The sequence below is a fragment of the Xyrauchen texanus genome, chromosome 32 (assembly GCF_025860055.1).
Source record: "Xyrauchen texanus isolate HMW12.3.18 chromosome 32, RBS_HiC_50CHRs, whole genome shotgun sequence".
Classification (NCBI taxonomy): Eukaryota; Metazoa; Chordata; class Actinopteri; order Cypriniformes; family Catostomidae; genus Xyrauchen; species Xyrauchen texanus.
Genome location: NC_068307.1, coordinates 40,622,686 through 40,650,660, shown reverse-complemented (window position 1 = coordinate 40,650,660; position 27,975 = coordinate 40,622,686). Strand labels below are relative to the sequence as shown.

The following is a 27,975-nucleotide window of genomic DNA, read 5'->3' as shown; positions in this document are numbered from 1 at the left end:
TTGAGCTTAACTTGCATTGAACCCAGACTATTCCTATAATGTAGCTGTCTACAGTATGTAGGCCATAGACAGCTCATCTGGATTGGGACCAGAGCTGATACATATGCACTTTATGAAGTTTTTGTATGCTGGCGGGGCTCTTTCCTTGTGTCTTGGAAGACATTTAAGTTTTCCATTAATCTTCCATAGAAATTACTGATTCAGGGGGATATTAACCAACATGAGGGAAATAATTCTGTCTTTTAGTGGGGATAGATATAATTTAAACTAAGAAAAAGCAGAATTGAATTTTGGACTTGAATAAACCTATTAACAAGTTTCCTTATCTCCCTCATCACAAGAATTAAATGATAAAATCTTCAAAAGTTGAGGTGAGGACTGCTGAGATGTGCCTTAATACTGTACAGTGTGCTTACAATTTTCTTAAAGACAAATTTCAACCAAATTAAAATATATTTTCTGTTCTGTTAACTGCTCTAAAAAATGGCTATTTCAAGATCCTGAACCAAACAGCATTGATCATCACAGAAAAAAGATTCCCGATTAAAACTGCAGTGCTGATAAGGATACTCACAGTCCATTGGCGAAATCATTCATGAGTGACGTCAAGCTGGTAAAGGTGAGAATTGGGATCAGAGCAAAGGGCAACTATGAAAAAATAAATAACAATAAAATCAAAATACTGAATGTGTTCAACCAAAGTGTTAAATATCATCACATACACTATATGGCCAAAAGTATTTGGAACAAACACCCTTTAATTAACAGGTTTGGCTAATCCAGTAATTCCAGTGAAAACTAATTTTAACGCTACAGCATGCAATGACCAGTGCCAGAGACGCCAAGGTAGGCAGTGCCTCCTCAAAAATGTTGGGTGACAAAAACATTAAACTGTACATAAATAAAACAAATAAAATATGAATGTCAGCTCAAGTAAAATGTGAGGTCAAACAGAGTGTACATTATTCATATTTCCAAAGTAATACTGTGAATGGACTAATTTACGTCCAAATCAAAATGAACTTTAAAGTCAAATGGTTTGTGAATGAGACGTTTTTTAGCGAGCAATCTTACTTTATCCACTTTTCTCTCAATTTTGATTGCTTAATTCCCACTACTTAGTAGGTCCACGTGGTGGCGCGGTTACTCACCTCAATCGTGGTGGCAGAGGACAAGTCCCAGTTGCCTACGCTTCTGAGACCGTCAATCCGCGCATCTTATAACGTGGCATGCTGTGCATGACACCGCGGAGACTCACAGCTTGTGGAGGCGATCCACTCCGCGATCCACACACAACTTACAATGTGCCCCATTGAGAGTGAGAACCCCTAATTGCGACCACAAGGATGTTACCCCATGTGACTCTACCCTCCCTAGCAACCAGGACAATTTGGTTGCTTAGGAGACACTCAGCATGCCCTGGATTCAAACTCACAACTCCAGGGGTGGTAGTCAAGCGGAAAGGCTCGTCACCTTGTTTGTAATCATTCTAACATCTGTCTCTCGTTATAGTGATGGCGGAGGGAGACCTGATAAGGCACACCAGAGTGTCGGAGTGTGAGAGAGTTGCAAGAGAGCTGGTGACCGGATGACCAGCAGCAAATAACTGCTTAATTTTTTTATTAAAAGACTGTTAAAAGGACGCTGTTTGAGATGGCCACTGAGAGCCAAATTTCTTTTGTTTTATGTAATAAATACTCACCTCCCAGTCTCCAGACTCGTCCATTCCCCAAAAATATAAATCTTTCACAAATGCATTTGGCTAAGGCGTATGTACATTTCTGACTTCAACTGTATGTAAACTATAGTTCATATATTTGGGCATATACTGTATCAGTGAAAACCATACATGATATAATACAGTATATTACATATATAATGATGTATCATATTTCTTTATGGGGTTAACCTAAAAACTATGTTTGGAACTGAAATATTAATTTACATTGGATGAACCCTGAGATGGCACTCTGCCTCCTCATTTCAAAGGTCCACCACACGCCATTGGCAATGACATTCTAGAGAATTATGCTCTTCCAACTTTGTTGCAACAGTTTGAGGAGGGTGTTTTCTGTTTCAAAGTGACAGTACCCAAAGCACTACTAGTTTAGGTCTAGTAGAAGTCTGGTCTGGAAGAACTTGACTGACCTGCATAACCCACACATTAACACTTACTGAACACCTTTGACATTAACTGGAACAGCAAGCCAGACCACATTATACAGCATTCCAATTCTTCCCAAATATGTTCAGAGAGGTTCAGGTCTGGGCTTTGTACAGGCCAGTCCAGATCTACAACAAGACACAATAAGAATTTCTATATGGGCCTCGCTTTGTGCACAGGGTCATTGTCATGCTTGAACAGACAAGGGCCCTCCACAAACTGTTGAAAAATATTTGGAAGCACACAATTCTCTAGAATGTCTTTGTATGGCATAGAATTAGGATTGTCCTCACAGAAATAACTGGAATAGAAAAAAAGATTAATTAATGGGGTGTGTCCAAATTTTTTTGGGCCACAGTGTGCGTAACACTAACCTGCATGCTTTGCAGCACATTGAGAAAGTCGTTCATGCCAGTTAGATGCTGGACGTCCTCAAAGACAGCAACCAGAAGTGTGGGAAAGATGGCAATGGAGCGTGTCAACAATACCCGAGAAAAGCGAGACCAACGGAGGTTCAGAAAACCCTGTAAGAGCCAAGGCAGAGAAAGAAAACAAGGAATGTTTGCAACCAATTCTTACAAGTTGCCTTCTGCCAAGCATACTTTCACTGTATGAAAAAAAACAACCAAAAAACAAAAACAACAAAGAGAATAAAACTACACCAACATGTACAACAACCCAGTTTATAGGTGAGTTTTTAGATAAACTTACCTCCATAACAAACTGACCAGAGTAGGTTCCCGTCATAGTAGAACTCTGTCCAGCAGCAAGAATCCCAATTGCCCAAATATACAGCGCAGCCGGGCCAAAAAAACAACCCAGAACTACACCCTTTAATCATAGGAAGCCAACATTTTTTTTAGAATGAATTGCACTAGTACAAAATACATCATCAACATTGACAGTATTGTAATATCTTTATGATAACTTAGTTTTGTTAAAACTTTGCAGTTTGTTAAGATGTTTGTTGTTGAACATCAAATGTATGCTTAAATGTAACTGTAATTTATTGAAATCCTACATATAATGCAAAAAACAATATTTTATTAGAACAGTAACTGTGTAATCAGGCAACTGTGAAAAACTCAGCGTCAAAAAAAAGTTTTTAAATTGTGTTTCTTTTCACCGAAACAGATTGTATGTCTTCATAAGACATGGAATATGACATACAAGCACATGGACTACGTTTATGATACTTTTTCATCCTTTAAAGTGAATCACTATCCACTGCCATTATACTGAAAGGAGCACCTCAAAGATTCTGCTAAACAATCTTTTTTAGTGTTCCAAAGAAGAAAGTCAGTCATATTGGTTTGAAACGACATAATTTCCCCTTTCAGGTGAACTATTCATTTAAAGCTGAAGTAAAGATATTCTGCACCACAATTGCCACCAAACGTAATTGCAAAAATAAACACCATTTTTAAAACAGCTTTCTGAATATGCCCACCTTCAATAGAAGTAAAAAATTCCTAAACATTCAGAAAAGTAACTTAATAACTGGGCAAGGATTAGGACATTGGGGGCCCAGAGACAACCAAATTAGTGGGATATGGAGGATCTTCACTTTGCTTACAGACGCTCACTGTATGTCTCCGCTACAGTTAAATGTCATTAAAATAACAGGGTCTGCAGCTCTACTATGCAACGCAGTGCTATATACGCCCAGGATCTTCTTGCGGTGTACACAGCTCCTTTGTTTGATGCACTGCTCACTTAAAGTGTAGAAACTGTGAGATAGGGTAACTGTTGTCATGATGTCTCACGGGTCTGGACCCGGACCGCTAAATGGTGACCACTTATGCATAGTATAATCCTAGAGATATTGTCTCTCAATGTGGCTAAATCCATAAATTGTTTAATGTTAAAGATATGCAGTGGTTAAAAACCAAATTTGGATCATGAAGTTAGAATTACTTGTCTGACAAAACAAAGGTCTAAACTAGATTATTCAAAAAAACATTTTTATTTTTTTTTAAACTTTAAATGTAAAATTCTGTAAATAAATGCACAATTATTTAGTATAAATAATGCAACTCATATGGCTCTTCAGTTAGTGTAACACTTATCACTAGGTTTTTGATTTCAGAAATGTACATCTGCAAAGCTCTGGAATGGATCATTTATCCATTAAAAGTCCTCTTCCTAGGAGTGATATTGTCAAAAAGTGGTGGTTGAAGTCAAAGAAATGTGAATGTGGCTGACTGGTACATAGCACTCAGCACATCTTGGCCACTTGAATGACCTGAAAGTGCCCACTTGGGTCATGAAGGACAACACAAATATCCTGCTTATTATAATACTCACAATGCTGTCTATCTAACACTTACTGTATATGTGAGCAGTCCATCAGAAATAGTTTTAAAGAAGGAACATACACATAAATGATGATCAAAGCCAACATATCCCTGTGAGGGCCATGGTTGTAATATTACAATTATTTTGTGCTATCCTTAAAAAAAAAAAAAAAAATTCTTGGAATTTCACAAATGGAAAACGAATATTAATAGAAAAATAATGTCTTTGATTATTCACTATAACTAAGTTCTAAATTTGTTTTCTTTGTTAACATTTTGAATTTAGACCAGAATTTAATACATTACTACATTCTAGTTCTAAAAACTTTGAACTGGCCCTGGGATTTGTTTGTTAGTCAAAATCAGTTGGGCAGAAACAGGTTCTGGATGTTTTTGAATGTTTAAGAAGATAGTTGTAGTATAATTCTGGGGCTTCTGAGAATGTGTTTTTTCTTTGTTAAAGGCCAGAATTGAATCAGTCAGTAAATAATTTCTGGTTGCAGTATTTGAAATTGTAATCTTGTCAGTAACAAATACATTGAACTGGCCCTGGGCTTTGTTTGTTAGTCAGAAAAAGATTGACTGAGTTCAAATTACAGTTCTGTAAAAGTTATATTTTTTTATTAATAAATAACAATTAATAAAAAATATGACTGTTGTGTGATTATTATTAATGATATATACAGGTATGGGGCTACATAAGCAATCATCAGTGCAAACGAACACCTAGTTGTTCTGTATATTTGTTCAGTCAATGCAAGTACAAATACAGGATTTCTGCTGCCCTCCCTGACCACTGACTGTTAAGTCATTAAAAATGACTAAACCGTAAAACCTTAAAAAAAAAACTTTTATTCTGCATCAGAGGCCTCCTACAACAACGTCTGAAAGGTACATTTTTTGCTCATTTATTAACATTTTTAATGACATGCAGAAATCCTGTATGTGTACTTGCATTGTCTGAACCAATACACAGAACAACTAAGTGTTCGTATATTGTATATTGTATATATATATTTACACAAATTATTAGTCTTTGTTAATGTTAGTTAATACAAATAAAATTGTTCATTGTTGGTTCATATTATTTCATAGTGTATAAACTATGTTAACATATACAACTAAATAATCTAATAATCTAATGTTCTAATTTGAGTTTTAAAAGGTAACATTTTTGTGCATTACTTCAAGAGAACTTTAATTTCTTCATTCAATGCTATATATATTTTTACTTGTTTCTCATTTATATATTTCTTCTCTGTTTAATTTTATGTTGTGTACTGTAATGTCTTCACAAGTTCGAGCTGCCTCTACTCAAGGTCTTAACGTCACAGCACCATGTTGTGAAGCAGTGATTTTCCATTGCCTTTTGCTTGGTTTAATAACACTTGTTGAACTTGTGGTCAGATGAAGTCAGACTGAGCATTGATAAATACACAACTAAGATTACTCAAACTCAATTTTACTATCACTTTTGTCTCCTGCTTTCTGCTATATTCCCCTGCTGACTCTGCCAAACTCGTGGGCTTGTAAAGACTGAGTTGACACAACAAGCTGTTGATGTTGACTGGTTTTGTTTATCAGATTGAACTCTGATATTTGGATATATTTACTGTCTTCTGACTTAGAGAGAGGTTAGTGGAAGACTGGATCTAACACAACTTTTCATTTAAAAAATGTGTTAATATATGTTGAAATTAACAGTAACCAAATTAATAAATGCTGTACAAGTATGTTTCATTGTCATTTCATGTTAACTAAAGTTGTTAACTTATGTTAATAAATGTAACCTTATTTTAAATGTTACCAATAAAATCCTTAAAATCCTTTTAGATTCTTGTTCAGAACATTTCTTTTGGCATATTCATACTTAAAACCATGTATGGTTTAATAGCAGAAATATGGGGCTATCGGTGTGGCTCCATGAGCCTATTGTTTTTAGAGTTAATTTTTTTCTTCTCATTGTTCATGTTCCAACGATCATTGTATCCTTTAACTCTTCTATGTTTGCATTTGTGTTTCTTTCAGTGAAAATAAATGATTTGCGACAAGGAAAAAACTGTTCTGCTTGATGCTTCAGTGTCATAGCAGTTACCCCATGATTGCTTTCACAATCGATGGCCTACAAGCTCATCTTGCTGAGGGTACGGGTACACACACCTGAGTGCTATAATGTTTAACACCCGTTTCTGATTGCAGAAGCACTGGGTAGAGTGATATAAGGAGGAACCATGCCAGAGACAATGAGTGTCACCCTTCAACTGCTAAAAGTTATCTGGCTGCATTATGCAGAAAAGCTATTATTGAGTTGTCTGATTAAAGACCTACCTTTTGAGATGAAGTCCCCCGTTTCCCATTGCTTCCTTTCCCCCACAACAAACTCCTTAAAACTGGTGCTGAAACCCAGGATCTGGGAGGAAATACGCCGGCATGGAGTCCACGCCATTGGCAAAAGTCTCTTGCCAGTATGCATCATGCACAACATCAGGCCCTGCAATCCGGAACTTACTGCACCAGGACCGGACGTGACCCCGGACACAGCAGCCCCCATGCCTCTGGTCACCCTTATGATTATAGAGATGATACAGAGGTATTCTTGGATATGTCTGAGAGGATGGCAGAGATCTGGAGCTGGCCGCATGCTTAGTGGGTGGCCAGACTCATTCCACTGTCTGGGGAAGCTCAGCTCCGCAAATACCAGCGACAAGTATCCTGGTGTACAACGATCTGAGGAAGAAAATCCTACAGCGGGTCAGCCCTGAACAGCACTGACAACATTTCCGTTCGATGAAGAAGGATGAGCGCGGCCACCCGTTTGCCTTCACTCAACATATATCTTGTGGTACTGGAACAGCTTATCCATCATTTACCGAAAGGAACAGCGGAGTGTGTCCAGTGCCACTACTCGGCGTCACTGGACGAAGCCGTTCAACTCGCCATATGTCGGCGTAACAGAGGGCAGAAGAGGCCGTTCAACTCGCCATATGTCGGCGTAACAGAGGGCAGAAGAGCCCTCTCACTCTCCCCTCCCCTGTGTTTCCCCTTCTTTCTCCTCTCAATCTGTCCCCAAAAGCACAGAATTGTGCACAGAAGCCACCTGTGTCTCTTCGCCCCCCCCCCCCCGAGGTGGTTGAAATCACTGACACATGTGCAGGAGTAACGCCTGGGCTGGCCTGCTGGAGTTAAGGGGAAACTGGGCATTTCTGGGACCAGTGCCCAGTGATGGAGCTGGGAACATTGGTCCGGGTCCCTGACACTCCGATTGAGCTGGAGCGTACAGAATATTGGTGAGTGTCAAGGGGAGTATACATTAAGCCTTGGTGGATACTGGGTGCAATCAGACCACTATACACCAATGTTTGGTTCAAGATGAGGCTTTAGGCACAGGTAAAAGTGTGAGGGTGAGGTGTGTGCAAGGAGATATTCACAATTATCCTGTGAAAAAATTATTAGATGTGAAATGTGGGAGGGGGAGGCTTTGGTGAATGAAGGCTCCAGCCAAACATTGCACTTTCATAAACGTATTTCGCTATTATAAAAGAGCGATTGTATCAAGTGATGCAGGATGCTCAAACTAAAGAGGATACATCCCAGTTGTTAATACCATGGAGCCATCAGGAAATGTTATTCCAGACGGCTCATTATAATCGAATGGTGTGCCACTTAGGGCAGGAAAAGACACTGAACTGACTAATGGCCCGTTTCTATTGGCCAGGCATTCACAGGGATGTTTGGATGTATAGGAAAGTCAATGCGGTGTCTAAATTTGACGCATACCCAATGTATTGTATTGATGACAAGATTTGACAAAGGTTTATTGGCAGATTCCCTTAATGCCTTCTCCACAACGTTTGGCTTGCACCAATTTGTGACACTTCCGTTCAGTCTGTTCGGGGCGCCGGCTACCTTTCAACACCTTATGGACTGAGTCCTCAGACCACACTCTGCTTACGCCGCTGTCAATCTGGATGACAAGAACAGTAATGATAGGCAGCGGCATATGCAGCATCTGTGGGCTGTTCTGAGGTCACTGCAACGAGTGGGACACATGGCAAACCCAAATAAGTGCGCAGTTGGATGGGCGGAGGTACAGTATCCGAGGATCCACTTGGGTCATGGGACTGCAGCGATTGTGACCTGCCCAAGTCCAAAAAGGAGGTGAGACAGTTCCTGGGGCTGGCCGGCTATTATAGAAGGTTTGTGCCTAATTATTCGGATGTCACCACACCCGGTCCAGTGGAACGAGATGTGTTGTTGGGCCTCACAGTCGTAAAGCCTGACTGAGGCCCACAAAAACAAAGTCATAAATCTTGCTGATAAAAAAACACGCCAAAATCAAACAAAGGGAGTACAAATCTGACTACAAATCCCAAGAAGCCTTGCTCACTTTACAACTGTGTGAAATTCCAAAAGGATCGAACTCTCAACTCCTATTGGATGAGGCACTCAACAGAAGCACCTAAACTATGATGTCATCAGGAGTAGAAATACTTCGAAAATCGGCTGTACCTAGCTTCTATTGACTTCGCTCGCTGTGTATAGACGCAGTTGATCGCTGCTCTCAGGTGTTGCCTCGTTGCACAAGTAACGTGCAACTTGAAACTGCGGCCATACAATCTCCATCTTGCTTGAAGAGTTGAGATTACATTGTGTTCCACCGAACACTTTAACGGATCTGAAGGAAACCGCCAAGCAATCCGCATCTTCATCCGTTTGCGTGCAAAAGTGAAGAAAGAAGGATCCCCTTCCCTCTTCAATCAAGTTGACGCCACTGATTTTTCCGCCAGCCCGCCGAGAATTAGCAGCCGTACCGCCCGCCGACAGAGCAAGGAAACACCCCGTCATCACCTGAGCCTCGAGGAACTGAGTCGGAGTCAAACGACGGATGAGCACACGTTCTAAATGCGTCCCCATGTGATCTAAGTAAGAGGTTAACGTCTGGGCAGAGATATAATATTTAGGTGTGTTATTCTTGTGGATCAAGTTTATTGTTTGTACAGTTTACGGACCGCCGAGTCCGCTCATTGTTGCTAATAATACTCAAGGTATTAATGTAACATATTGTTATCACAAATGAGAGTTTGCTGTGTTGTAATCCAACCACGTTGGACTGTAGTGTATTTACGCCATCGCGGAACCGGCTTCAGCGCCGCCATTTTATTCTCTTTCACATGCACAATTTACAGCTGAGATGATCATTGGGGTCTCTCTTCCCTCCATCAAAGACATTTACAAAAAACACTGTATCCGCAAAGCAACCAGCATTGTGGACGACCCCACACACCCCTCACACAAACTCTTTACCCTCCTCCCGTCTGGCAAGAGGTACCGAAGCATTCGGGCCCTCACGGCCAGACTGTGTAACAGCTTCTTCCCCCAAGCCATCAGACTTCTCAATACTCAGAGACTGGTTTGACACACACGTGTCCTGAGATGCACTTTAATTACTGTCACTTTATAACTGTCTGCTACCTCAATAACTGCTATGTGCATAGAACATTATCTCATAGTATGTTATGTTTACATTTTTAGAAACTGTCATCTTTTTGCACTACTGAGTACTGGTCGGCGCTGCACTGTCTATTGTCCTGTTCATTGTCAGTAATTTGTTGTACTGTCCCGTACTTTGCACATGTTTGCACGTGCACTTTATATAGGTATATATAGGTAGTTTACATAGGTATTTTATTTCGTTGTGTAGTCTCATGTGGTCCTATGTTGGTCCTTTGTTGTTTTTATGTAGCACCATGGTCCTGGAGGAACGTTGTCTCGTTTTGCTGTGTACTGTACTAACTGTATATGGTTGAAACGACAATAAAAACCACTTGACTTGACTTGACTTGACACGCACACACACACACACACACACACACCGCCCTCTCATGTGTTATAGGCTTATTTTGGTTACCATATCTAATCACGTCACTGTTTAGTTTGTAGTTGAATGTCGGAAGTTTATTGACTGCATTGTATTGATTATTAATTGATATTATATTTTCAATAAACTTCGTTATAATTAAAAGAGAAGTGTTTTGGTTTGTTTTGCATACACATGTGTCAAAGGCTGGCAGGGGATACCAGTGCTCGAATTCAACCCTTCTTTGTTCCCTTTTTAACCTTGATGATCTACGGACATCAATTTTCCTAAGAGAACAATCAAATATTGAGACTGTTATACTGTCTGGTTATTAGTCCCTGATTCCAAGGTGGTGCCCTGTCGACATTAATCCTAATTAATATTCTATTGATTTTGATAATTGACAATTATTGCTGAATTTGAAGGATCAATAAGCATGTGTTAAGTCTAATCAATGTTTAATAAATTGTAATAATGAATTATTATCTTTGATAATAATTAATATTCTATTGAGTTTGATGATTGTTGATTTAAAGGATTAAAAAGCTAACATTGATTCTAATCAATGTTCTAATGATTTTAATAATTGATAGTTATCTATGATAATTATGAATTATTGCTAATAACCAAACTGTGAGCCCTACTGTGTCAACAGGCGTTTACACAGGTGAAAGCTGCTCTTTGTGGCAGACCGCTTTTACATTCACCAGATTTCTCTCTCCTTTTCATTTTATAGACAGACGCTTCTGACAGGGGGCTGGGGACAGTGATCTTGCAGGTGGTGGAGGGGGAGGATCAGCCGGTGCTGAACATTAGTCACAAGTTCTCTCTGAAAGAGACTAAGTACAGAACCACTGAAAAAGAGTGTTTTGCCATCAAGTGGGCCATCCTTACTCTACAGTACTACCTGTTGGGGTGTGCCTTCACCCTCTGTTCAGATCTAACCCCACTCCGATGGCTCCACCATATAAAAGACACCAATGCGAGGATAATCCAGTGGTCCCTGGCTCTTCAGCCATTTATGTTCCATTTGGTTCACAGACGGGCAGAACAGATGACTTCCCGGCCTGAGGCGGGCAGCAGGGGTATGGTTGAGCGTTCATCCATAGAGAGAAAAAGTGATAAGGGTGCACACACCTGAGCGCTATAATGTCTAACACCTGCTTCTGATTGCAGTAGCACTGGGGAGAGCGATATAAGGAGGAACCACGCCAGAGACAATGAGAGAGTCATCATTCAACAGTCAAAAGTTATCTGTCGGTGTTATGCTGAAAAGCTATTCTTAAAATGTCTGATTGAAGACCTACCTTTTCAGTTGAAGTCGCCCATTTCCTCCTTTCACCCACAACAAACTCCTTTACATGGATTTATTCTCTTGTAGGGGGTAGCTGTTTTAAATTGTCATATTCTTCCTGACAAGATCTGACGGTTCAAGCAAGAATCTGAGCTTTGAACATTAGGATGGGGCTTGCGCCAAAGAAAACTATTCTCTCACTGTTTCTATTCAAATCTGTTCCCCAGTGCTGCCTTTGACACAATAGATCATGACATTCTCTTGGAGAGGCTTAAGACTTATATTGAAATTTGTGGAAAGGCATTATTCTGGTTAAGATATTACTAATCTAGCCATTAACTATTTTTTTTTTTGCATAAACAAGGAACTGTCAGATTGAACACAAATATGGAATTCCAAAAGGCTATGCATTAGGTTCTCTGCTGTTCTCCTTTTACATGCTTCCCTTAGAAAATATTAGCAGGAAACGCAATTAAGTTTTTACTGTTATGCCGATGATACTCAGCTTTTTATTTCCTCCAGACCTGATGAAATTTCCCAATTTTCCAGACTATATATAAAGACTGGAAGGCCAGCAATTTCTTTCTTCTAAATTCAGAGGTATTAATTATTGGACCAGAAACATTTAAACAAAGAATTCTAGAATAAGTCTATCTCTCGATGGATGTATTTTTGTCATCTTCTACAGTTAAGAATCTGGGTGTTACGCTTGATAGCAATTTGTCCTTTAAAAATCTAATTTCCAATGTCTCTAGAACAGATTCCACTTTAGAAATACTGCTAACTAAGACACATGCTCTCTGATCATGATGTAAACACTAATCTAAACTAAGCTAATCCAAATGTTCAAGAGGCTAGATTATTGTAATGCACTACTGGGTGGATGTCCTGAGGCTCAATAAACAAGCAGCAGCTAGATTTCTTACTAGAAAAAGACAATATGACCATATATGCCCAATTTTATTTTCACTACATTAACTGTTTATTAATCTTATAGTTCAACCACTACCCTTTACAGGTTTAAACATTGCTTTCTAAAAAATGTCATTACTTACTCTATTCTAATACATGACTAGCATAACACAAACTACAAAGCAAACTTATATGCCATATGTCACTAGGGGGCTTTGAGACACTGCAGTATGATTTTCTGTAAAGCTGCTTTGAAGAAATGTGTGAAAAGTGCTATACAAATAAACATCACTTGACTTGACTATATAGCTGCAGTGAATTATCAGAAGTTGTAGATTGGCAATATTGTGAGTGTGATGATGAGAAGCAGAATTTTCTTGTGTCTTTCAAGACCCAATTCCAGATCATTCAAGTGGCCAAGATGTGCTAATGAGTGCTACTTACCAGTCAGCCACATTTTGTGTCATCTTTCTATGCCTTCAACTACCACTTGCAGACAATATCACTTTGAGGAAGATGATATTAAAAGGATAAACTATGCATTCCAGAGTTAAATTCAAATGACATTTACTGGAAACGAAGATAGCATGAGCACACTTTTCAAGAAAAACCTAAAAAAAGCTTGTTAGGTTTATAAATGAATTGGGTACTTGATAATGGCTCGATAATGAGATTATGTCTACTGTAGGCATTGTACTGACTGAAGAGTCACGTGTTGCATTTTTTTTTAACAATAGTGTATATTTGGACTGTCAAAAAGCACGATTTTGACATTACTCTTTTTAATGTGAAAAAGTAAAGTTTCAACAGCATTTGTACTTCAGACCATTATTTTGTTTGACAAGACAGACTAGCTTCAAACCATGTAATCCACGTGTGTTTTTTGACCATTGGAAATGGGTAACATATAGCAATTTATGCATGGAGCCACACAGAGCAACCATATATCTGGGATTTAACTATGCAGGGCTTTAAATATGAATATGCCAAAGGAAATTTAGATCTGAACCAGAATCTAAAAGGATATTGTGACCTCTTTCTTACTTCTGGAGTTACAGTCACTCTTAATAATAAAGAAAAAAATAATAATAAACCCCACACACACACACACCCTTAAGACCCCTTCATTTTTTCACATTTGGTTTTGCTGCAGCCTTTTGCGAAAATGCTTAAAATAATTATTTTTCACATCAATCTACACTCCTTAATGACAAAGCAATTTTTGATAACTTAGCAAATTTGTTAAAAAGTAAAACTGATATCTCACATTGACACAAGTTTTCAGACCCTAAACTCAGTACTTAGTTGACACCTTTGGTAGCATTTACAGCCTCAAGTCTTTTTGGGTATGATGTGATAAGGTTTACACACTTGGATTTGGGGATTTTAGGCCATTCTTCTCTGCAGATCCTCTCAACCTCTTTCAGGAAGGATGGGATCCATCAGTGGACAGCCATTTTCAGGTCTCTCCAGAGTTGTTCGATTAGGTTAAATCCGGGCTCTGGCTGGGCCACTCAAGGACATTCACAGAGCTGTCCCTAAGCCACTCTTGAGTTTTCTTGTCTGTGTGCTTAGGGTCATTGTCCTGTTGATAGGTGAACCTTCAGCCCAGTCTGGGGTCCCGCGCACTCTGGGCCAGGTTTTCATTAAGGATATCTCTGTATTTTGCTGTATTCAGCTTTCCTTTAACCCTTACCAGTCCCCCAGTCCCTGCCGCTAAAAAACACACCCACAGCATGATGCTACGACCACCATGCTTCACCGTTGGGATGGTATTGCGCAGGTGATGAGCAGTGACTGGTGACTGTTATAACCTGATGCTTGGAATTAAGGCCAAACAGTTCAGTCTTCATCTCTTCACAGTCTGAGAATTCTTTAGGTGCTTTTTTTTGCAAAATCCAAGCAGGCTTTCATGGGTCTTGCAGCGAGAGGAGGCTTCCGTCTGGCCACTCTGCCATAAAGCCCAGATCTGTGGAGTATTGTGGTGATGGTTGTCCTTCTCCAAGTTTCTCCCATCTCCACACATGATCTCAATCAAAGAACGCTCAATCAGAGTGACCATCGGGTTCTTGGTCACCTCTTTTACCAAGACCCTTCTCCCCCGATTGCTCAGTTTGATCAGGCGGTCAGCTCTGGAAAAAGTCCTGGTTGTTTCAAACTTCTTCCATTTAAGAATTATGGAGGCAACTGTGCTCTTGGGAACCTTCAATGCAGCCGAAATTTATCTCGACACAATCCCATCTCTGAGCTTCCTTTGAACTCACTGCATGGTTTTTGCTCTTATATGCATTTTCAGCAGTGAGACCTTATATAGGCAGGCGTGTCCCTTTCTAAATCCTGTCCAATCAATTGAATTTGCCACCAGTGTAGAAACATCTCAAAGATGATCCAGGGAAATGGGATCCACCGGAACTCAATTTTAATTGTCATAGCAAAGGGACTGAATACTTATGTCCATGTGATATAATTTTTTTTTCTTTTTAATAAATTAGCATCTGCAAATCTGTATATATATATATATATATATATATATATATATATATATAAAAAAAACATTTTGGGACTATTGCCATATAATGACAACTAATTAGATTTATTTCCCTAAATATCTCTGTTTAAAAAATAAAATAACGATGCTGCCACATTTCTAATGTTAACGTTAATGTTTAATGTCTAATGCTAACTTTTTCTGACTTACCCCTTTGTAGATATCGACTTCAAGTGTTTCATTGTTGGTTGGGAAAAGCTCAGTGTGTGGGCTACCCGTTTCATTACATTTCTGACTCTGAAGGGAAAAGGTGAATATATTAGTAAGCTAAATTATAATGATATATTTACACACACATAAATATGTCAATCCAAATTTAAAATACATTTAAATATCCAAATATTAAAGGATTAGGTCACCCAAAAATTTTAATGCTACGGTTTCAAACCTGTTCAACTCAAAAGAAGAAACTTAAAAGAATTGTACTGGTCACTCTTTCCCATGGACTATTATTATTATTATTAGGGCCCAAGCACAAAGTGCGTAGGACCCTATTGTTTTCGTTAGGATTATTATTATTATTATTAAAGCTGCAAGCAGCGATGACGGGCCCAAGCCGGTGGCACCGCCACCCCTGGTCCTTTAGGGTCGCTGCGCACGACGGGCAATAACGTAAGCTCGCTTCGACCGTCGAGAAGATGTGTGCAAATTCCAAGAAATCCACATTCAAACCAAAATATCTGACTTTCTGTTGGTCTGTTTGTTCACTTGAGACATAAGGGGGTGATTTAAAAGCATTTTGAAAGTGACACACTTCCTTCTGCCAGTTGGTGGCGCTATAACTGACTCACAATAGCAACATCCATGCGATCGGCCTCTTACAGCGAACACACTGCTGAAGTTTCAGTCGAGATCAATTAATGTATGCAGAAGTTATAACAGACTTCCTGTTTCTCTTACTGCCTTCTGCCAGTTATTATAGGCTTTGTACTTTACTCACGCTCCAATACCGACGTAGAAAATCATCCTCTTTGCATGCGTAAAAATATGCTTGGAAACATCACAGTGGAGCGGTGCTTACTGTGAATGATACTGAATTGTACTACTGACTATTTAAACAGAGTAATTTTTATATGGTAGGTTTACTATTTTATTATTATATTTTATTGCGGCTATAATAAACAGGCTGCAATGTCAAGATTGCAATGATGGAGTGTGTGTGTGTGTGTATTTGTAACCTTAAAGGGGTCATATAATGCCATTTTTGTACAAGTTAATATGAATCTTTAGGGTCTAAATGAAAACTTTGTAATATACTTTTATTAAAAATTCTCATTAGTGTTTTAAGAAAACACAAATTTTAACTGCTCAAAAACAGCTCCGTTTTCAGCACGCCGTTTCAGTGCATATGACTTTAAATGATAATGAGGTTTGGTCACCCGCCCCTCCCTCCGTTCTGGGGGAATTCTAGTCTTGAATCATATGCATTTGCAAGATGTAAATAGTATTTTGCCAGTATTGTGTTACCATTCATCTTCATGCAGTTATAACTGTTTTTTTACATTACTTCTTAATCAGTAACATACAAGTAAACCAGGTGTAACTTAGTGTTACCATGTTAACTGTAACACCTGCGTACACAGTTTTTAATAACACAATAACCATAACGCGTTGTTCATTATAAACGTGTGATTATGAATTATATTGAGAACGTCGTAACGTTATGGAAAACATGCCGTAAGGTACCCTGAGTGTAAACATTAGCCACATGCAGTTTAGCGTTGTTTTGGTTGAACTCACCTCTGAGTGCTGCTTTACCTGCAGTTGAGCGTTGTTAAACTCACCGATGAATGGTGTTGTACGCCACAATGAGCAATGTTAAACTCACCGATGAATGCGGTTGCCTATGAACGCGCTAAACCTTTGCTGAGAGGGCACTTTGATATCAGATTGTGAGGGTTTTTAAGAGGCCGATCGCATGGATGTGACTATTGTGAGTCAAAGTTATAGCGCCACCAACTGGCAGAAGGAAGTGTGTCACTTTCAAAATGCTTTAAAATCACCCACTTATTGTTACACGATTTACTTCAAACTTTAGGTGTATAATGTAAACACACGGCAGATGTAGACGTGTGAAAGAATTATTGATATCTTAAATACTGCTGTCGCGGCAGCTCTTCAAACTTGAATTTTCTTTTTGATGCCTGGTGCAGGGGCTCAGTAGCGCCACCTTCAGACAAAAGTGGGGTATTGGTTTCATACTTTGACCTACAGTCAGATATTTTGGTTTGAATGTGGAACACATTGCACAAGAACTTTGAAGCTCAAAAAGCACATAAATGAAGCTTAAACAGCAAGGAAGTGTGTTATAACTTCTGCATACATTACTTGATCTCGATGAAACTTAAGCAGTTTCTTCACTTGAAGAGGCCGGTCGCGTGGATGTGACTATTGTGAGTCAAAGTTATAGCGCCACCAACTGGCAGAAGGAAGTGTGTCACTTTCAAAATGCTTTGAATTCACCCCTTATGTCTCAATTGAACAAACAGTTGATAAAGAAATCGGTATCAATATATTGAATTATGAATTATTTCACTGATCAACTGTGATGTCCGGTTAAGATGAAAATAAACTATTACTCTGTCTAAGCGATTATCTTTCTGAAACACGTCACAAAAACTTACAGAAACGGATAACACAAACATGACGTTGGAAATATACACTTATCAGTATAGTTATATTAAACTTGTCTATTTCAGTTATAAAGCTGTCTCATATGTAATTTCTCCTTTAATTCTATAATATAACCACTAGATGGAGGTCTAAGCACATTTTCTGTATTCTCGTTCTTTTAACGTAAGAAGAACACTTGTACGTGTTGACTGTTGAGAACGGTGTTTGGAGATTTTAAAAGACGCGGACCAGACGGAAAAACAAGACATACTGCATCATTAGCGTTCAATATTTTAACGAGGGCCACTCGTACGCTGTACACGGTGTAAGCATCAGCTTGAGGACTCTTCAAAATGTATAGGTCTCAGTTCTGGATGGAGTTATTTGCAGACCTTAGAGATGCTGGATACTTCAACGGGAGTCGTGAGCGTCATTGCTTTGGTGATACAATAAAAAATACTCTACAAAAAAAAAAAAAAAAAAAAAACAGGGTTTCCACGGGTCTTAAAAAGTCTAAAATTTCAAAATCACAATTTAAGGCCTTAAAAAGTCTTAAATTTGCTGAAGTATTGTGTTCTAGGTCTTAAATAATTTTTAACAGGTCTTAATTTTCCTACGTCCATGTAAATCTCATTTAAATGCTCCCGCAGCGCTTTGGAATGTTTCTTTTTTTTACTTCCGTGGTGTTGTAGTTTCTTATTTCAGCTAGTCCAAATATAATTCGCTGTATTATGACTACAAAATAGACCAACATGCAACAGCCAGCTTTGAGCTTTCGTGTTATTGGCGCGACTCTCTCGGATACAACAGAAAGACGTTAAACGGATTTTATTCAGCTATGAGGAAGTGCAAGTTTAGCGATACTTGGCTTGAAAAATCTGAATTTCGTGCTTGGTTAAACCCAGTTGCAAATAACGCATTTGAAGCCTACTGCTTATGCAAGAAAGCTATTAAATTGGGAATGTTGGGTGTACGGGCGCTGGAGTCTCATTCAAAAAGTGAAAAATATCTAACTGCTGTCAAGGGTCTCCAGCAAACTACAGCCATCAGCCATTCACGCTTTGGAATAGCGGATGATGACTAATTTCCAAAATCACGGGACCGTTCGTGCTGATGTTCGACGAAAGTCTTCATCGCACCACCAAAACGAAACAGCTGGACCTGCACGCACGTTTTTCGTCTGCTGCGAATGGGTCGAGACTGCAATAAATAAAAATAAAAAGGAATAGGCTACAATGAATGATCTATGGCAGGGCTAGTATAATGGTGGCCCCCAGATCATCTTTATCTGACCCTCCAACAGTTTTTTTATTTTTAAAAACCCTCACAATCTGATATCAAAGTGCCCTCTCAGCAAAGGTTTAGCGCGTTCATAGGCAACCGCATTCATCGGTGAGTTTAACAACGCTCATTGTGGCGTACAACACCATTCATCGGTGAGTTTAACAACGCTCAACTGCAGGTAAAGCAGCACTCAGAGGTGAGCTCAACCAAAACAACGCTAAACTGCATGTGGCTAATGTTTACACTCAGGGTACATTACGGCATGTTTTCCATAACGTTACGACGTTCTCAATATAATTCATAATCACACGTTTATAATGAACAACGCGTTATGGTTATTGTGTTATTAAAAACTGTGTACGCAGGTGTTACAGTTAACATGGTAACACTAAGTTACACCTGGTTTACTTGTATGTTACTGATTAAGAAGTAATGTAAAAAAACAGTTATAACTGCATGAAGATGAATGGTAACACAATACTGGCAAAATACTGTTTACATCTTGCAAATGCATATGATTCAAGACTACAATTCCCCAGAACGGAGGGAGGGGCGGGTGACCAAACCTCATTATCATTTAAAGTCATATGCACTGAAACGGCGTGCTGAAAACGGAGCTGTTTTTGAGCAGTTAAAATTTGTGTTTTCTTAAAACACTAATGAGAATTTTTAATAAAAGTATATTACAAAGTTTTCATTTAGACCCTAAAGATTCATATTAACTTGTACAAAAATGGCATTATATGACCCCTTTAAGGTTACAAATACACACACACACACACTCCATCATTGCAATCTTGACATTGCAGCCTGTTCATTATAGCCGCAATAAAATATAATAATAAAATAGTAAACCTACCATATAAAAATTACTCTGTTTAAATAGTCAGTAGTACAATTCAGTATCATTCACAGTAAGCACCGCTCCACTGTGATGTTTCCAAGCATATTTTTACGCATGCAAAGAGGATGATTTTCTAGCGTCGGTATTGGAGCGTGAGTAAAGTACAAAGCCTATAATAACTGGCAGAAGGCAGTAAGAGAAACAGGAAGTCTGTTATAACTTCTGCATACATTAATTGATCTCGACTGAAACTTCAGCAGTGTGTTCGCTGTAAGAGGCCGATCGCATGGATGTTGCTATTGTGAGTCAGTTATAGCGCCACCAACTGGCAGAAGGAAGTGTGTCACTTTCAAAATGCTTTTAAATCACCCCTTATGTCTCAAGTGAACAAACAGACCAACAGAAAGTCAGATATTTTGGTTTGAATGTGGATTTCTTGGAATTTGCACACATCTTCTCGACGGTCGAGCGAAGCTTACGTTATTGCCCGTCGTGCGCTGGCGACCCTAAAGGCCCAGGGTGGCGGTGCCACCGGCTTGGGCTCGTCATCGCTGCTCGCAGCTTTAATTATTATTTTTTTTACGACTATTGGGGCACTTTTGGGGCTCTTAACGTGCTCAAAAACTCTTGAAACTTTGCACACGGGTCAGAACCCGCGGCCATCAGGGCCGGGCTGAAGCTGGTACCGGGCGTGGCAGGGGCTCGACAGCTCCCTGGAACATGGTCCGAAAACTTGGTCTATAACTCAAACACGCTTGCATGTAATAATATGAAACTCGGTGCACGTATAGATCTCATCGCTTCATATATCCTTCATACTTTTACTTTTTACCCCAGGCCAACAGGAAACCGTCTATTTAGGGTTGTTTGAAAACGCACGCAATGGAATTTGGAATACTCCTCCCAGAGAATTCCACCAATCGCCACCAAACTCGGTCAGCATGATGTCAAGACATTGAGCATGAAAAATTGCCGGCAGATTTTTGATATCTCTAACGGTTTGGCCGTGGCGAGGAAACGTAAATGATGGCGCGAAAAGAGAAACAGGACGTGTGTTATAACTTCTGCATACATTAATTGATCTCCATGAAACCGCAGCAGCGTGATCGCTGGAAGAAGCCGATCGCATGGATGTGACTATTGTCAGTCAAAGTTATAGCGCCACCAACTGGCAGAAGGAAGTGTGTCACTTTCAAAATGCTTTGAAATCACCCACTTATTTTTACCCGATTTACTTAAAACTTTAGGTGTATAATGTAAACACACGGCAGATGTAGACATGTGAAAGGATTATTGATATCTTCGATACTGTCGCCGCGCAACGCTTCAAACTCGAATATTCTTTTTGATGCTTTTGAGACTCTTAGCATACTTGAAATTGCATGAAACTCCGACGGACACATCACATTTATTAGCCAGTACACATGTGCAAAGTTTCAGAAACGGGCGTGGTGCAGGGGCTCAGTAGCGCCACCTTTTGACAAAAGTGGGGGGGGTTGCTTTACACTTTGACCCACAGTCACAAAACTCAGGAATTATATTGTTCTCATCGAGCCGGACAACTTTCTAATTTACAGTCATTAGCTCAGACCAACAGAAAGTCAGATATTGTGGTTTGAATGTGGATGTTTTGGAGAATTTTCTCTCCCTCTCTCACTGACCCTACGTCTCTCTGTGTCTGGGGGGAGGGTGCTGATTTTGCTGAGGAGTGAAAATGCTTTTATTTTTGTTTTTCAAGGTTTTGGGGCCCTTAACATGCTCGAAAACTCTTGAAACTTTGCACACGGGTCAGAACCCGCGGCCATCAGGGCCGGGCTGAATCTGGTACCCGGGCGTGGCAGGGGGCTCGACAGCGACACCTGGAATGGGATTCAAACACTTGTCCATATATCAAACATGCTTGCATGTAATAATATGAAACTCGGAACACTTCTAGATCTCGTCGGGCCGAACAACTTTCTAATTTACAGTCATTAGCTCAGACCAACAGAAAGTCAGATATTTTGGTTTGAATGTGGAACACATTTCAAATTAACTTTGAAGCTCCAAAAGCACATCAAAAGTAACATAAAAGAAGGGAGTGTGTTATAACTTCTGCATACATTAACTGATCTCGATGAAACTTCAGCAGTGTGTTTGCGGGAAGAGGCCGGTCGCATGGATGTGACTACTGTGAGTCAAAGTTATAGCGCCACCAACTGGCAGAAGGAAGTGTGTCACTTTCAAAATGCTTTGAAATCACCCTCTTATGTCTCAAGTGAACAAACAGACCAACAGAAAATCAGATATTTTGGTTTGAATGTGGAACACATTGCAAATGAACTTTGAAGCTCCAAAAAGCACATAAAGGCAGCATAAAAGCAAGGAAGTGTGTTATAACTTCTGCATACATTAACTGATCTCGATGAAACTTCAGCAGTGTGTCACATGGATGTGACTATTGTGAGACAAAGTTATAGCGCCACCAACTGGCAGAAGGGAGTGTGTCACTTTCAAAATGCTTTTAAATCACCCTCTTATGTCTCAAGTGAACAAACAGACCAACAGAAAGTCAGATATTTTGGTTTGAATGTGGAACACATTGCAAATGAACTTTGAAGCTCCAAAAAGCACATAAAGGCAGCATAAAAGCAAGGAAGTGTGTTATAACTTCTGCATACATTAACTGATCTCGATGAAACTTCAGCAGTGCGTAAATTATAATTACATTAATAAACCTGAACAGAGACCTCCGGATAAATACTGGCCTTCTGGATTAACACGTTTAAGTGCTGCAAAAGATATTGACCTATGACATCAAAAATTATTCTACATTTGAATTACCTCATAGATGTGACTATTGTGGTTCACGGTCCTAGGCACTGTCCCTGTCTCAAATGGCACACTTCATATGAATTTTCAGTCTTGTGTACTTATTTCGTGTGTCCATTAATTCCATGAGACCGTAGGGTGTCTCATTTTTCATTTTAGGTATCGGAAGGGTGCTCACGCATACTTTGTGGTTGATATGTGCCCTCCATGCGAACTTTTGCAGAGCCCACGCTGATGCGAGCTCTACAGCACACGTCTTCTCGACGGTCAAAGCGAGGTTACGTTATTGCCCATCGTGCACAGCGACCCTAAAGGCACGGGGGTGGCGGTGCCACCGGCTTGGGCCCGCCATCGCTGCTATATTTATTATTATTTTTGTCTAATTTTAACATAAGTTGACATAAAAATGCAAATAAAAAAAAGCAGTGTTTATGTGAAATGATTCTGGTTTATTCATGATTCTGACATGGAGAAAAAGCAGTGTTTATGTGAAATGATTCCAGTATATGTATGATTATGATTATGGTTAATGTAAATGTCAGAAAATAATGGAGGATGTAGTCTACAGAAGGGTTTGTGCACCAATCAGAATTGAATGAAGTATGTCAGTTCAATTCCAATTCAATTCATGAATTTGGATTGAATTCGAATTGAGGTAGCAAAAAGGATGTAGAATTGCCATTCGAATTTTAATTTAAGTAGAATTAAAATGGAATGAAATTCAAAGAAATTCATAAGCCTGTGTTTTTACGTTTATTTATTTTTTTCAATACAACATTTGATTTTTCAGTATAACATCAAATTATGGGTATTTCCAGAAACATTACACTGTTAAAACAAATCTTAGATCAGGTAAACTATGTATAAAAAACATTAAAAGATTTACTTGACTATTGTAGTTTTTTTGGCCTTTAAGCAACTTAAAGATACGCAAGTAATGCATCTTAATACAGCTTTTCTATTACAACATACAGCATAGCACTTAGTCAAACCATCAATCATGTTGGAGTCATGCATTAATTTCAGTTCAAATTGGCCTACACAAAATGTTTGTGTGGTTCAGTCCCATTTATCTTCTTCCCAGCATGCACAGCGGCAAGAATAATATGGTTCTCATAAGTGTTCATGTACGAGTTAAAATTGTACATTCGGTTTAAGACAACAAGGACATCACTCTAACTGAAATATATTTTTATAGAAACATGCATGAGATGCTCAGAATATTGAACCATTTAAAACCTTGAAAATATGGGAAGAAATTGTCATAGGACTAAGTTGACAAAGTTTAAGAAATCTTCTTAAAGTTACTTCATTTACTGTAAATATGTACAGCTAATATGTAAAAAGTCATGGCAGGTTGACATTTTAATTTAAGGTAATTTACCTAAAATTAATTAATTTAATTTAAACTTACAGTATTAACTAGAAAAAAAAGTTTGTCGAGACAAACTTTAAGTTGGCTTGTGAAAGTTTGGACCAGAAAGTTTGAAGAAGTTTAAAGTAGTTTGAAGTTTAAAGTAGTTTAAATTAGTTTAAAGTAGTTTATAGTTTAAAGTAGTTTATAGTTTAAAGTAGTTTGAAGTTTAAATTAGTTTAAAGTTTAAATTAGTTTGTAGTTTAAATTTGTTTAAAGTTTAAAGTAGTTTGTAGTATAAAGTTTAACTTAGTTGCTAGATAGATAGATAGATAGAGAGATAGACACTCAGATAGATAGACAGATAGACAGATATTTACCCTCAGATAGATAGATAGATAGATAGAGAGAGATAGTGATTTACCTTCAGATAGATAGATAGATATTGACCCTCAGATAGATAGATAGATAGACAGACAGATAGATGCTAGCATGTTTTTAGCATTTTTTAGCACTTCGCTAGGTGATGCTAGCATGTGTTAGCCAGATGCTAGCACGTTTTTAGCATGTTTTAGCACTTCGCTAGGCGATGCTAGCATGTGTTAGCATGATGCTAGCACGTTTTAGTACTATGCTAGGCAATGCTAGCATATGTGGCAAATCACACGTTTCTGCGAAATCCTCGCTCGGAGCTGTGAAGCGTCAAAGTTTGTCGCAATGTTAAGTCTATGGGATTTTCGGCCGCTTTTTTGCCCCTGGGGCAAACACCGTACCCCCGATCGCTTATAAAAGTCATAGCACACGTGTCCTCAATAGGCCGTTCGACACCTCATTCGTGGGTCTACGCCAAACGGTGCGCGACGAGTTAGGTGCCGAAGTTTTGTACGGAGATAGAATAATAATAAGAAAAATAATAAGTATGTGAGATTACAATAGTGATGCTTTGCAAGCACCACTAATAATAAGTATGTGAGATTACAATAGTGATGCTTTGCAAGCACCACTAATAATAAGTTTAAGTAGGATTTCAGTAAGTTGGCTCTCACAAGCCAACTTAATAATCAATAATATAATAAAATGCATCAATGTTTAAAATGCCACCTATAGAAATATGTATTTAATATATTTCACTATTTAATACAATTAAATTTTATGGACTACGGTGGAAAAACACTATTTCCAAGAATGCTCGAATCATCCAGGAAGATAAACATTTTGAAAGTTTTTTGAAAACATTATTTTTGTTTGTGTAAAATAGTGAACTCTTATGTGAAAAGGAATATTTTTATTTCTCATTATATGACCCCCAAAATAATATAAAGAAATATTAAGCCCCTGTCTTCATCACTCAATATACAGTATTGGTTAATATATAAAACAATCAATATATTCAAATCTTGAATCTAATTTCATGAAGTTATCTGAAACCATTTATGATGCTGTACAGCAAATAAAACCTTCTGGTCGCAATATTAATTTTATTTTATGTATTATTATTTAGAGAGATAATTTTTTTGTCAAAGTAAAAAAATGTAAATTCCTATTAGGGAAAAAATAGGCATTATTGGTAACAAAAAATAACGTAATGTGTGTCACAAAATGTGTCTTGGACTAATGAAAATAGTGTAGTTTGACTGTTGAATTTCTTCGAATTGCAATTCAGTAAATTTCACTTCCTATCATTCCAATTCCAATTCCAATTCAACTTCCTGTCGAGCAAGGCAAATTCAACTCAAATTCCAACTCATGAACTGAAAGGGAGTTAATTATGAAATTATGAATTTTGCACAACCCTGTTCTATAAACATTATTCACAGTAGTGCAATCTTTGTTTTTTACTTGAAAGAAAACAAGGCAGTGAGGGATAGACTTCAGTGGGATCCGCTGTATAAAGCTCCTTGATCACATCTAATTTTCCACAACTGTTTTTGAGTTTTTTTGCCCCTCCAATGTTTCATCAGCATAACGATCCAAAACACTTTAAAGGTGCAATATGTAACATTTTTACTGTATTAAATTATAAAATGACCATAATATGTCATTAGAGAATTAGGACATGTGCCAAGTTGAAATACTGGCTTCTCCGATAACAATGCTACAGCCAGTATGTTCAACTTTGAAGTTTCCATTCCGGGCCGGAATTTCTGTTTATGCTTTGGCCTGTGTGATCCCGCCCACTGTACACTCATCAATAGTATTTAGTCACCGCCGGGTTGCCAGATTTGAACAAGTTTGCATACAAACAACACTGTGTGTTGCAGCCATGGAAGCCAGAAAACAAACTGGATCAGAGATAACAGATTCCACCCGACCTAAAAAGTCTTGCCATCCATCTAATACCACCATGACCAGAGGAGTAGGAAAAGAAGGATAAATATTGGAGATGCCTTTGGAAGATGGAGACAGCTTAAAGCCCAGAAATCTTTTAAAACGGATGCTGAGTTCCTGTTGCGTGTCCTCATTCTGGCAACACGCATGAGCTTCGAGTCTGGGGCGGGGCAGACAACTCTCCAATATTTTGAATTTGGACTGCAGTACCCATTTCAAATGCTTGTTGTCACTCTTTCATATAGCACCTTGAAATGAAAACAAACCTATGAAGAGACTGTAAGTCTACCCCTCACAGCCTTGTTGTAATTCGCTGTCATAAAAAATTTGAGATGGCGCTACTGTTATTAAGGTCCACTGGCAGTAGCACGGTTGCACTTACAGTTGAGACATGCACTCCTGTGTTTGTGTGTGTGTGCGTGGTAGGACTCTTGTGGAGAAATCCACATGATCGAGTGCAACAGCACAAAAAAAAAAAAAGTATACAGTGGTAAAAATTCTAACATAATTGCAAATTCAGTTATAATTTGCATTTCCTATTTGAACATTAAAGTGACCAAGGTCTAAGTTTATTTTTCCTCAATCAGGACAATAATGATGATGACAGTTACAAAAAAAAAAAGAAAAAAATACTTTATTAACACTTTATAGGGTAAAGATGTGGTTATATTAGCCCAAAGTATTTTTTTTTTTTTTACATCTTTTCATTTATGCAAAACTTTTAATTTGTTTAGTTATTCCAAACAAAGTTGAATTTAAAATAATCGTTTTTGGACCAGTGTGTCCAGAACTTTTGATGTCAGACAAGAATTTTAAATTCAGTGCATCACTATTTTTATGGTGCTTTTGCATCCCTTTTTTAAGCATGAAATCCTCTGTTCCCATGGGGACTAAAAGCATAGAAAACAGTGACCAGTTTGTCCTCCATGGAAGAAAGTCATACGGGATTGTAAAAATATGAGGGTGAGTAAATTGTGAAATTTTCATTCTTGAGTGGAATATTCCTTTAATATTCAAAAAGTAAAAATAAAAAGAGCTCACCACTTGCATATTTGTCTTGCCATAAAATGCCTCTGCAAAGACGGCCACCACAAAAACATTGACGAGGAATGAGATAAAGAGAGCAATTGATGACTCAATGAAGTAGTATGCGTTGGCCTCTTTCACCTCCTCCTTGTTGGCTCGATTAATTTCCCGTGACTGAAACAAATAATAAACATTAGTCAGTCAAAATGTTCTGATTAATATATCAGACTTTAAAGAGTTATTTAAATATTCAGACTGGCTGCATGATAAATATGGACCTGCAGATGGTAATCATCCATAATGGTCTTCCACAGTCCCAGCATTTGTGCATTAACACCCCTAAACAACGAAATGGTTCTATAACCTTAACATTTCAATAGGCAGGAGCTGAATGCCTTAAAGCTCTTTCTTGCAAAAAGCAGTTTGATTAAAACAGGTTGTTGTGCATCAACAATGACAATAAAGCACTGGCTTGCTGGTGTGCAATGGAGACGCATGTTAAACACATCTCAAAGGCAAAAGTTTGCAAGTTTTGAAATAAACACCATTATATGTTAACAATATTTTCTGCTTGCGTTTGCAGAGTTTTCAGTCACACTTCCAAAGTTTTCAGTTATGCTCTGAGTTTTCATTCACAGTTCTG

At 38.5% G+C, this 27,975-nt stretch overlaps 1 protein-coding gene across 1 annotated transcript in view; it reads right to left on the bottom strand.

The window, feature by feature from the left end:
* Positions 1-570: 570 nt before the first annotated feature.
* slc11a2 (solute carrier family 11 member 2) overlaps positions 571-27,975 on the bottom strand; it is a 227,013-nt gene continuing 199,608 nt past the window's right edge. The window contains exons 10-14 of the mRNA XM_052101452.1: positions 27,348-27,506; positions 15,223-15,309; positions 2,876-2,995; positions 2,539-2,688; positions 571-648 (exon numbers count right to left, since the gene is read on the bottom strand). Of these exons, the coding sequence (XP_051957412.1) occupies positions 571-648; positions 2,539-2,688; positions 2,876-2,995; positions 15,223-15,309; positions 27,348-27,506 (594 nt within the window). The remainder of the gene's footprint in view (positions 649-2,538; positions 2,689-2,875; positions 2,996-15,222; positions 15,310-27,347; positions 27,507-27,975) is intronic.